Source organism: Salmo salar, chromosome ssa25 (assembly GCF_905237065.1).
Source record: "Salmo salar chromosome ssa25, Ssal_v3.1, whole genome shotgun sequence".
Classification (NCBI taxonomy): Eukaryota; Metazoa; Chordata; class Actinopteri; order Salmoniformes; family Salmonidae; genus Salmo; species Salmo salar.
In genome coordinates, this window is record NC_059466.1 from 26,623,929 (window position 1) to 26,636,429 (window position 12,501).

Consider the following 12,501-nt stretch of genomic DNA (forward strand, 5'->3'; position numbering starts at 1 on the left):
AAATTAGTTATTTGGCTACAAATGATAATATTTCTAGATATGACTCGGAAAACGTACCTCAATCCAGAAATGCGTTCTTCTCAGAATTGTCCCATTATCTCAACTGTTACACTGAGAAGATTGAACGACTGCCATTTAAATAGCAGTCATTCAACCTTCTCGGTTTAACAATTGAGATAATGGGACAATTTGAAGTACAACTAATTTCTCATCCCTGGATTCAGGTACGTTTTCCGAGCCATATCTCACGCCGGCTCCACGGTGTCTTAATCTAAACAGGAAGCCTGCCCGACCCCAGTGTAGCTATAAGCAAGAGTAGAGTCGGAATCTATTCCGGGTATAGGTAACCATCTGGTTACAGAAAGGTATGCAAACTCACCATCAAGTTTCAAATGTGCAGAGCATGTGACCATTCCTCCTGCGTTTCTGGCAACACAGGTGTATTCCCCCTCATCCTCAGAGTACACTCTGGTGATCTCCAGCTGGCAGGTGTCATCAAATGTAGAAATCCTGAAGACGTCTGACTGCTTAATTTCCTTCTCACCACGGTACCAGGACATCTTCAGAGCTACAAATGGAGGATTGGATTTAAAACTATATATTGTTTTAGAATAATTTTGTATTTATTTATTAATAATAATTGCCAGCAAACGTACATACATACAAAATAAAGTTAAATTATACTCTTAAAAATGAATGTCTGACAAATGAGCTCTGTCTGATCCAGGTCTCTGCTTGAAACATCACAGTATGTTTTCAACAAGGATTTATAATACAATTTATTTTTTATTATGGAGAGGTTCACATGCCTCACCTTCTAATGCAATAGGACAACTAATAACAAAAGGTATACTTCCACAATTACACCCATTACACCCACAACAACATGTTTTTATTCCAACTCATCCCAACAATGTAATGTGCAAAATACCTTCTCCAGTAACTTTGCACTGGAATCTGGCAGACTCTCCCTCAGTGGTTGAGGTGTTGCTGATTGGTGAGATGATGGTAGGTGGGGACAGAGGAGCTCCTGTGTCAGGAGAAACAACTTCTGAAACTGAAATGAAAAATAATTAGCAACTTTCTTATATTAATAAACCATTTCAGTTCTTTATTTGTGAGGTAATATCTTCGGCGACTAAACAAAAACATCATGGTCATCTTAACACTCTATAAAAAGGTTGGTCCAATAAAATAATTATATACGGAATGCATAAAATTTGTAAGAATGTTGTACTTTTACAACTCGTTTTTGACAACAATTGTTCTTCTGTTATGTCATAATTTCTGTTGACTTGGTATTATTATCACACAAAAAATTTAATGGTTACCTTCGACATTCAGTGCAGCTGAACTGGTGGCAACACCACCTTCATTCTTGGCCTCACAGTTGTAGACCGCTGCGTCCTCTGGGAACACTTCAATGAGTAGCAGACAGTGCTCATTTCCATCTCGCAGAAACTTGCACTTGAAGCCTGTGGAGAGAGCCTGGGAGTTCTTGTACCAGAACACCTGGGGCTGGGGGACGCCAGTCACTTCCACAGAGAAGCGAGCAGGTTTGCCGGCCTCCACAGACAGGGGCTGCATGTGCTTAATGATCTGAGGTGGCTCAGGGACTAAATGAAAAAAAAAAAAAATGAAATAAGAAATGTGATGAAGAAAGATGCAACACTGAGGAACGACCATTGTCATCATCACTTTGAATCCAGCTGTTAAAAAATGACATACTGTATCCTCTTATCAGCGTAGTCCATACCTACTATGCTGCTACTTTAGTAGGAGGGCACTGCAATGCCCTCTACAGGCAAGGACATATAACTGCAGTTATTACTGTAACTATTATACAGACATACCGTAGGGCAATTAAATATATTTTCCCATAAAACCAATACCATGAAGTTTGACTTACTGTTGACATGAAGTGTCACAACGGTCCTGTTCCTGCCAGCGATGAAGGTGTATTCACCTGCATCACTTCTGTAGGTCTCAGTGATTGTCAGACGATGGAGCTTTCTAATGCAAACATAGCTAAACCTCTGCTCAACGGAAAACTGGAGCTCAACACCATTCCTCAGCCAGCGACCTTCAATGTCATCCTCATTGACTTCAAACTCAAACGTCGTTCTTTGTTTCTCAACAACCTAGAAATTAATCATGATATTAATCATCTTTAAAATGATAATAAAAAGTGTGTTTTTTCTGTACATAAAAAAAATCATATTCACCGTCATTTTCTTCTCAGCAGGCTCTGTAATGCGGACATCTTTGCCCTCCACGGTGAGATAAGCCTTTGACACGCTTGCACCAGCGACTACAGAATATTCTCCGGCATCAGACATGCGGACTGACTGGATCATTAGACGGTGCAGGAATTTCTCGGTGGATACGGTGTATCTGTTAAGGCATTTACAAATAACAGTTAGATACAGATGAATAGTTAAGATTAGTTTATTATGATACCCATTAGTATCTTCACCAGGTCTAATATTACTGGTAATAAGATGTACCTTTCGGAAATGTCCAGCTCTTGTCCATCTTTCATCCACATCACCTGAACATTAGGCTCAGAGATCTCACATTCAAAAGTGGCCCTCTTCTTCTCTGTAATCTTGATATCTTTGATATGCTTGGTGAATTCAATAACGCGAGCTGAAACACAAAGCACAGAAATAAGACCTTAGATTGTGAAATATACAGGAAAAACTTTTTTTTGAAAATGGAAGAAAAATAAGAACATACCATCAACATAAAGCTTTGCTGCTGACGCAGCAGAACCAGCCACAAACTTGTACTCCGCACTATCACCAAAATGAACATTTCGGATGGTGAGCGAGTGAGTTAGCTGTTTGGTGCGGCTCTGGCATCTATCTGTGGAGGGAATCTCAACACCATTCTTGAGCCACTTGTAGGTGATGCCCTCATAGTTGACATTCACTTCAAATGTGATGGTGTCTTTCTCCTGTGCATTGAGGTCTTTCAGCATGTTGGTGATCAAAATGGCTAAGGTAAAAAGGAAAATGTTACGATACATTCTGACAATAATATGATTAGGGATTACTTCATTGATAATGAAGAGTAAACTTACCATTGACGGTCAAAGTGGCGGAGACTCTGTCATTTCCACAGACAAATGTGTATTCTGCAGAATCTTCTCTGCTAGTGTTCATGATCTTGAGCTGGTGAAGTTTGCCCTGCACCACAATCCTGAACTTTTCACTCATTTCTATCTCCACTCCATTTTTCAGCCAAGTGGACGGGACATTGAAGTGTGAAACTTCACATTCAAAAGTGGCCACATGGGTCTCTGGGACTTCAATGTTCTTGATGGGTTTTATGACACGCAGAGCTGGAAGAATCACATCAAATCTTAATTTAAGTAAAAGGTATCAACTGAGTATTCAGCAGTCATGTATCCAGTACTCTAGTCTATTCATCAAACTCAATACCGACCTTCAACATATAAAGATGCGCTGCATTGCAGGTTTCCAACTACAGCTGTGTACTCTCCATGGTTGTCAGTCTTCACATTCTGAATGGTCAGCTTGTGAGCTTTTCTCTCAGACAGTATTTTGACGTTTTCACTTGGTTTAAGCTCCTTGTTATTGAACATCCATTTGATAGGGATGTCATCATGGGACAGACTCAGCTCAAAAGAGGCAGTGGCATCCAATAGTGATGTCACATCTTTAGGCTTCTTCACAATCTTGATTGCTGAAATAGAGATTGATGAGAGTCAAAAACCTCAAAGGGTAAGTAGAAACATTTCAAGTATACATACATTTGTATACTTGATTGCATAAATCAATTTGTGACAGTTAAAATATGCACTTACTCTCAACGTTCAATCTAGCATTAGCAGATAGTTTCCCAAGTTTGAATCCATAAACTGATTCATCGCGTGTGTCGCAGTTCTTGATCTTCAAGGTGTGGACCATGCCATCAGTTGTGATTTCATATTTCTCACTAGGGTTGATCTCTACACCATTCTTAATCCATTGTGAGCCCTTCACATTCTTGTGTGTGAGCTCCAGACTGAACTCTGCCTCCTGTGTCTCAGTAACAGTTTGGTTCTTCAGTGTCTTCTTGACTTTCACAGCTATGAAATCAAACATAAACATTACATTTCAGCAGTCATGTAACAATCATATAATAGGCATTTATTAATGCTAACACCAGTTAAAAAAAAAAAAAAATTCCACTCAGGATTTAACACCCACCCTCAACTCTCAGGTTGGCTGTTGTCTTGGAGTTTGCGACCTGGTAAGTGTATTCACCGATGTCATTGGGTCTGGTTATGGTAATAACAAGACGTCTGACAGCTCCATTGTTCATATGGTTGACATTGTCACTGAAGTTCACGGGTTGTCCATCCTTGAGCCATTTGCCCTCAGCAGTTGGGTTGGCCACCTCACACTCCAGCTCAGCTGTCTGAGACTCAGCCACAGTCACGTCCTGGAGTGGTCTGTTTATGGCACCACCTGGGAACATGGAGACATGGTTTACTTTAGATAACTGGTAAAGAGGGTAGTGAAAGGGTAGTGGATGGTGGAGACACAGCTTTAATCTGGTATATGAAGAAAATAAGGAACCAATAAGGAACCAATCCGATTTTACTCAGCAAACACCTTCGAGTCAGGGTAGTGAAAATGTATATCAATTCATGAAATGTAAAAACAATTCTGAAGGAGTTGATGTAAGAAATCATGAAGATGTTAAACATACCTGACACAGTAAGCTTTGCGCTGGATGTCTGTTCACCAGCAGCGAATGCGTATTCTCCCTCTTCATCCTTCATGGTATTAATCACACTCAGGCTGTAATTTTTGCCCTTGGCCTCAATCTTATGCTTTGGACCAGCTTTGAGTGGTTGTTTCTTGAAGGTCCACACAGCGGCAATGCCAGGGTGGGAAACCTCAACTTTAAATGTTATATTCTGGGTCTCTGTGCAAACTTGATCCTCCATATGCTTGGTGATGTGAATTTCTGTAAAATAACAAAACACGTTGAATAGGGTCTGTATCAATGTAGTTTGAATCAACATTTAACACAATCGGTAAAAACAACTTACTTTCAATAGTCAGTTTACAGCTAGAGTCAGCTTTGCCAACACATAGCTTGTAGGTTCCTTCATCAGAGGCAAAGGTCCTGTGGAATACCAGGCGCTGTTTGGATCCCTTTGCAAGCATCTGGATTCTCTCACTGGGCATCACAAGTTTGTCATTGTGGTACCATTTCACAGAGGTAACATCAGCAGCAGAGATTTTAGCCTCCATAACAGCCTTGGTGCCCTCAACTGCGGTAATATCAGTGAGTGGGCTCAAAATATCAATCACTGTAAAACACAGAGACATTTTTTTTTTAATACCTGATGATTCACAATAGAACTATACCAATATGAATATAGTCAGACTGATAAAAGTGACTTACTTTGAATGTTCAACTTCCCAGAGGTGGAGATATCCTGTGCTGGGACAACGAAGGAGTATGTTGCAGCATCGTCTCTGCTCACGTTTTCAACAAGCAGCTTGTGGACCTGTTTGTCGATAACGATGTGGATACGATCTGTGGCGGAGATTGCTTGGCCATTCTTCATCCATGTTCCCTCAACGTTTTCCTGAGAGAATCGCACTTCTAATTGAGCGATGTCACCCTCGCAGATTGTCAGGTCAGTGAGGGGTTGCATCAGCGTCACAGGGCGCACTGAAGGAAAAGACATTGATATTATTGCGCAGTTCATCCCACTTTTTCAACAGTAATAGTTGTCTTGACATGGATTGGAAGAGAACAAGCTAACAACACCAATAACAGTCACAACTCACGTTTCATCTTCAGCGAGGCACTGGTCTGCATATCAGCAATTTTGAATGTATATTTTCCCTGATCTTCTTTCTTGACGTCTTTGACAGTCAAGGCATGGCGTCCACGACGGGAGGAGGTAACATATTTGCTGCTGGGAGTGATTTCCTTGTCATTGAAATACCATGTACCTTCAGCATCCTCTCGAGATAATTCAACCTCAAACTCCCCAGAGTAGGTCTCAGGCACTTCAATGTTCTCCAGCCTCTTCACAATTGACAGTGAAGCACCTGCACAATGAGACATTGCTAAGTATAACTGTTTCAGAGTTACTGTTTGTATTCCAACTTCACTATTTTCACAGTGATATAGTGATATAGTAAAATAGTAAGAAAAACTGCCAACCTTCCACATTGAGTCTGGCAGTGGTCCTGATGTGGTCATCTTCAACAACAACACAACTGTAGTCTGCATCATCCTTCATGTTGATGATCAGTACAGAAAGGAAATGAACCTTTCTGTCTGAGTGCATCCTGTATTTGTCTCCAGAGAAAATCTCTGAATTGTTCTTCAGCCATTTGACTTTAACGAAAGGCTCATTTGTTTCACACTCAAAGGTCGCCATGGTGTCCTTCTCTTTCGCTTCCACATCCTCTAGTTGTTGAGTAAAGCTATTAACTGTAATGGCTAAAGTGAAACAAAGGAAATACACATATTTATTGTGCTTTTTCAATGTGGACATACAACAGTTGTCTATAGTTCGATGTAAAAGTGCATACAAGGCCCAGTGCTGCCAAAAACTTAATTTTCACCTGTTTTATATATACAGTGCATTTGGAAGGTATTCTGACCCCTTGACTTTTTCGACATTTTGTTACGTTACAGCTTTATTCTAAAATATATATTTTTTAAATCCTCATCAATCTAACACAATACTCCATAATGACAAAGCGGAAAAAGGATTTTAGAAATGTTTGCAAATGTACTAAAAATAAAAAACAGAAATACCTTCTTTACATAAGTATTCAGACCCTTTGATATGAGACTCAAAATTGAGCTGGTGCATCCTGTTTCCATTGATCATCCTTGAGCTGTTTCTACAACTTAATTTAACTGTGGTAAATTCAATTAATTGGACATGATTTGGACATGACACCTGTCGATATAAGGTCCCACAGTTGACAATGAATGTAAGAACAAAAACCAAGCCATGAGGTCGAATGAATTGTCTGTAGAGACCCAAGACAGAATTGTGTCGAGGCACAGAAATGTGGAAGGATACCAAACATTTTTTACAGCCTTGAAGGTCCCCAAGAACACAGTGGCCTCCATCATTCCTAAATGGAATATGTTTGGAACCACCAAGACTCTTTCTAGAGCTGGCCACCCGGCCTAACTGAGCAATCGGGGGAGAAGGGCCTTGGTTTACTGCGGAGTGGCTTTCGTCTGTCCACTCTACCATAAAGGCCATTGTTGTCCTTCTGGAAGATTCTACCATCTCCACAGAGAAACTCTAGAGCTCTATCAGAGTTCCTCTGTGGAGATGGTAGAACCTTCCAGAAGGACAACCATCTCTGCAGCACTCCACCAATCAGGCCTTTATGGTAGAGTGGAGAGATGGAAGCCACTCTGCAGTAAAAAGGCACATGACAGACCGCTTGGAGTTTGCCAAAAGGCACCTAAAGGACTCAGACCACAAGAAACTAGATTCTCTGGGTCTGATAAAACCAAGATTGAACTCTTTGGCCTGAATACCAAGTGTCACGTCTGGAGGAAACCTGGCACCATCCCTACGGTGAAGCATGGTGGTGGTAGCATCATGCTGTGGGGATGTTTTTCATAGGCAGGGACTGGGAGACTAGCCAGGATCAAGGGAAAGGTGAATGGAGCAAAGTACAAAGAACTCCTTGATGAAAACCTGCTCCAGAGCCCTCAGGACCTCAGACTGGGGCGAAGGTTCACCTTCTAACAGGGCAATGACCCTAAGCACACGGCTAAGACAATGCAGGAGTGGCTTCGGGACAAGTCTTTGAATGTCCTTGAGTGGCCCAGCCATAGCCCGGACTTGAACCCGATCAAACATCTCTGGAAAGACCTGAAAATAGCTGTAGAATCTGCAGAGAAGAATGGGAGAAACTCCCCAAATACAGGTGTGCCAAGCTTGTAGTGTCATACCCAAGAAGACTTGAGGCTGTAATCGCTGCCAAAGGTGCTTCAACAAAGTACTGAGTAAAGGGTCTGAATACTTATGTACATGTAATATTTCCGTTTTTCTGTTTTAATACATTTGCAAAAATTTCTAAAAACCTGTTTTTGCTTTGTCATTATGGGGTATTGTTTGTAGATTGATGAGGAAAAAAACAATTTAATCAATTTTAGACTAAGGCTGTAATGTAACAAAATGTGGAAAGGGTCAAGGGGTCTGAATACTTTCCCGAATGCACTGTATTTCCACAATATGAGGTTGGAATAATACTGTGAAATTGTGAAAATGATAATGCCCTTTAAATTTAAGAGCTGTTTGAAAAGACTGCCTGAAATTTCAGCCTGTTTTGGTGAGATGGCACCTGGTGACATCACCAGGCTATAAATTAGATAATAGACCAAGAACAGTTCAAAACCTCTGCAATTAACAACTTTTTCCCCTCCCTACTCAGACACTCCAAGACTGTCCTAGCAAATTTCTTATTTTAATTGAAAACAAAGCACAGTAAGGTACTTAATTGTCACCCAAAAATGATTTGATATTGAGATAAAAACGGCTGCATTAGACCTTTAACTATTTGTAGAATACAAGCATTGAAATAGATAATAAATAGATCATTTACCTTGCACCAGCAGGAATGCATGGCTTGATGTCTCTCCAGCAATGTTCATGGCTTTGACCATGATGCTAGCAGAGTCTTCTGCTGTGACATCTCTGACCACTAATTCACACACGTGGTCTTCAGGCCAGTACCAGTAAATACGATCGGTCTTCTCCAGCAGAATTCCATTCTTGAACCACTGGCACTCAGGTTCTGGTTTGCCGACAACTCTGACTCTGAAGCGAACTTCCTCGGTCTGAGACACGGTCTGGCTAGCAATGCGTTCCAAGATCTTTGGAGCTTCCATGCTGGGAGAGAGCTGTATTCTCTCTGGTTTGATTGTGGGTATGGTGAGTTGACCCTCCTCCATCTCTTTCTTCTTCTCAGCCTCAGTCAACTCTTTCATGTGATGAAGCAGTTCTTCCTTCCTCTTCCTAAGCATATCCTCATAGGACTCATCCTTTCTTCTGGACTTGAGCTCCACAGCAGTGATGGCTTCATAATAACCTTCCTCTGTCCTGCGCTTAAATTTGCTCTTCAACTCATCTGTCTCCTCTGTGGACTTCTCATGGATGACTCTTTCAGTCTTCCTCAGTTTGACAACTTCCTTTGGCTGGGCATCAGCTGGTCTGTCAACCTTCACAACTTCAAAGCTAACTCTCCCATGTTCAGTAGTGTCATGTGCCTTTGGTTCAGGGACGCGACGGAGAATGGATCTGAAGTCCTCTCTCTGTGTGATCTCGAGCTTCACCAGATGCTCAGCTGTGCCCTCTGGGTTCTCTGCTACCACTTTGACATCTCCTGCATCGTATGACTTGATATCTATAATCTCAAGATAGTAAATGCCATCATAGCGAAGCCTCATTCTCTTGCTCTTGCGAATGAGCTGTCCATTGAGGTACCAGTTAACCTTAGGCGTAGGATAGCCAATCACTCTGCAACGGAATCTTGCAATGTCACCTTCCAGCACTCTTGCTGGCTCAGGAAGAAGGACAATTTCAGGCTTTGACTTCTCTGAATACTCATCCCCAGTGACTCCAGAAGGTCCTCCCTCGTGAGCCATGCGCTCCATCTCATCAATTCTGTGTATTTCCCTCCTGCCCTCAGGTAACTGTGTCTCCTCAACAAGGCTCTTCTCATCCTTTACAATCAGTGTAGCTGAGGTCTGATCAACTCCAAACTTGTTAGTGGCTCTGCAGGTGATGACACCACTATCTCTGGCATAGGCAACTTCAAAGTCAAGACTACAGTAGCCAAATTCATTAACCATGCGCAATCTGTTAGCAGCTGCCAGGGGTTTGCCATCATGCAACCACTCAACCACCATAGTGGGATCACCAATTGGGGTCAGTCTGCATTCAAAATGGACTGGGCCAAAATGCTTCAACCTGACAGAAGTCAGTTTCTTCTTGAACTGTGGTTTCTGCTGCTTGTCCTTGTCATATAGGTCATCCTCCTCCCACTGCTCTTGACCATATCGGAGATGCAAGGGTTCCAGCTCTGGAGCTGCTATGTCCTTGGCCTTGTAGGTTCCTTTGGTGATAATGAGTCTCCTCTCTGGCGCAGGTTCAGCAGCATCTACCTCAATGTTGACCCTGCAGCGAGTGGTATCTCTTCCTGCTTTGTTAATGGCTGTGGCTGTGTACCAGGCACTATCAGAGCTCACCGACTGTGGGATATGGAATTTGGCTTCCCCCTTGATGCCCTCAATCCTACAACAGACATCGTCATTAGTAAATCAGCATTAAGTACAGCCATGTAAAATAAAGATAGTAACAAATATGCATATCTTAACGACTGGAGAGGTATTTGGTGCACTTGATGAATAACATAGGCATGTGCACATTGAGATAAAAGGTGGGGCAAAACACATACTTGATATTTGGGTGCTTCTGTGGGGAGATGATGTCGCTGTTTTTCAGCCAAACAATGTCAGGCAGGGGGTTTCCGATGGCTTTGACCGCCAACTCAACCAGAGTGCCTTTCTTGACACTAACATTCTTCAGCTTCTCAATAAACTGGGGTCTGATCAAATTTTCTTTGGCTGTAAATGGAGAAACATATACAAGGACAATGTTATCAGTCAACAACGGTATGTGACGTATCGATACAAAGTGACAATTCATTTGAGCTTCAAATGAGGAATGATATAAACAAGACAAAGATCTTACCATCAACTGTAAGTGTCATGGTCACAGAGCTTTTTCCAGCTCTGTTTTGAGCAACTACCGTCCATTCTCCAGAGTCATGGGGCATGGCTGGAACCACAATCAGTGACTGAGTTCCATCTTCCTTCACCACTATCTTGTGGGTGTAATCATTGACAACTTGTTGCCCTGAAAAGAACACAAATAGAGGAATAAATGTATGATTTTCATAAAACTAGTTGAGAGAAGAGAATATGTTTTCACATCACTTACCATTGTGGAACCAGAAAGTGTCAGGCATGGGTCTACCAACTACTTTCAGGTCAAATCTGGCAGTCTGCCCTTCAGCGCACTTGAATGACTGTGGCTTCAAGACAAACACAGGCTTGTACAGTCTCTCCAGCTGACTCTCATCAGTGTCATCAAGCCTGCGACCAGGAGAGCGTGCAGGAGAGCGACTAGTAGAGCGTCCGGGAGAGCGACTCAGAGATCTTGGGGACTGGGACCTGAGCAAATAAATACCAAATTCAGTGATACTTGGGAAGTTTTTATGATGGCTATGTTAAACAAATATAAATTAAAATCTGGTAATAACCCTGTTACATTTGGTAATAAAAATCTCACCTAATTCTCTGCATTGCCTGAGGTTCAGGCGTGTAACGCTGAGCTCCTGCAATGGCAGTGGGCTCCACATACAGTTTCCCTGAGCTCACAGAGTTGCCCTTCATGTTGCTAGCTAATGCTGTGTAAACACCCTCATCCTCTGGCAGCACCACAGGAAGACGCAGGCTGGCTCTACCATCATGAAGACTCTCCATCTGGTAACGGCCACCATGATGGATACGCTTTCCATCTTTGTACCACGCAATCTTTTGAAAGACAAGAAACGTTTGATGAATATATACTAAATGTTATATTAATCTCAATGTAAAATACAAATGTATGGTTTCTTTACTACCTTGGGCAGTGGAGTTCCTGCCATTTTGCAGTGGAAAGTAACACCCATTCCTTCTATGATCCTGTAGTTTTTAACTGGAGTGGCAAAGGCTGACTGTAAAGCCTCACGATCTGCACAAGTCACCATCTCTTCCCGATCCTCAGTCACAATTTGTTGGTAGGTAATTTGCAGGATGCGGATCTCAATCTCGTGGATAATCCTCTCCTCAAAGGAAGAAATCTGGAATTCCTGTAAAAAAAACACATTGGAATAAAGCATGCTGTTGTCTTGTTTCATAACAGGTGGCTGAGAACAAATCAAATGCCATACCATCACAATAATTACATTTACATTTTAGTAATTTAGTAGATGTTCTTATCCAGAGCGAATTAAACAACCACATATCACAGTCAATAAAACTTTCCTCAATAAAACAGGTATCAGCAAAATAAGTTCTGCATTGTATAAGTAATGTGTTTCTTTTCATCCACATACCTGTGTTGAAACAAAGCTTTGCGTTTGTGCTTGCTGTGTTATTCTCCTCTGCCTATACATCTGGTCGTCGTCATATTCGCTCACAACAACAGGGGGTACATCCACCTGCACCGTTGTAATTACTTCACTCTTATATGTCATTTCATGTTTCTTCATGTATTCTTCATATTCCCCTGTAAACAAAATATACAATGTGTAAACAAAAGTTAAAACATTATGGTCTGATTTCACGGACCCAAATAAAGCCACGGATTGTCCCAAATGGCACCCTATTCCCTACATAGTGCACTACTTTCAACCAAAGGCCATAGGGCTCTGG

The 12,501-nt window shown here is 41.7% G+C and overlaps 1 protein-coding gene across 24 annotated transcripts in view; it reads right to left on the reverse strand.

Moving 5' to 3' along the window:
* ttn.2 (titin, tandem duplicate 2) overlaps positions 1–12,501 on the reverse strand; it is a 181,506-nt gene that overhangs the window by 155,736 nt on the left and 13,269 nt on the right. For all 24 annotated transcript variants that reach the window (XM_014173782.2, XM_045707534.1, XM_045707532.1 and 21 more), the window contains 23 exons: positions 12,183–12,355; positions 11,709–11,936; positions 11,375–11,619; positions 11,024–11,256; positions 10,775–10,939; positions 10,479–10,647; positions 8,625–10,315; positions 6,202–6,483; positions 5,820–6,086; positions 5,428–5,700; positions 5,069–5,332; positions 4,723–4,983; positions 4,218–4,478; positions 3,833–4,096; positions 3,451–3,711; positions 3,086–3,346; positions 2,740–3,000; positions 2,508–2,649; positions 2,226–2,394; positions 1,910–2,141; positions 1,332–1,616; positions 932–1,057; positions 380–568 (listed from right to left, as the gene is read on the reverse strand). In XM_014173782.2, the coding sequence (XP_014029257.2) occupies positions 380–568; positions 932–1,057; positions 1,332–1,616; positions 1,910–2,141; positions 2,226–2,394; positions 2,508–2,649; positions 2,740–3,000; positions 3,086–3,346; positions 3,451–3,711; positions 3,833–4,096; positions 4,218–4,478; positions 4,723–4,983; positions 5,069–5,332; positions 5,428–5,700; positions 5,820–6,086; positions 6,202–6,483; positions 8,625–10,315; positions 10,479–10,647; positions 10,775–10,939; positions 11,024–11,256; positions 11,375–11,619; positions 11,709–11,936; positions 12,183–12,355 (6,702 nt within the window). The remainder of the gene's footprint in view (positions 1–379; positions 569–931; positions 1,058–1,331; positions 1,617–1,909; positions 2,142–2,225; positions 2,395–2,507; positions 2,650–2,739; positions 3,001–3,085; positions 3,347–3,450; positions 3,712–3,832; positions 4,097–4,217; positions 4,479–4,722; positions 4,984–5,068; positions 5,333–5,427; positions 5,701–5,819; positions 6,087–6,201; positions 6,484–8,624; positions 10,316–10,478; positions 10,648–10,774; positions 10,940–11,023; positions 11,257–11,374; positions 11,620–11,708; positions 11,937–12,182; positions 12,356–12,501) is intronic.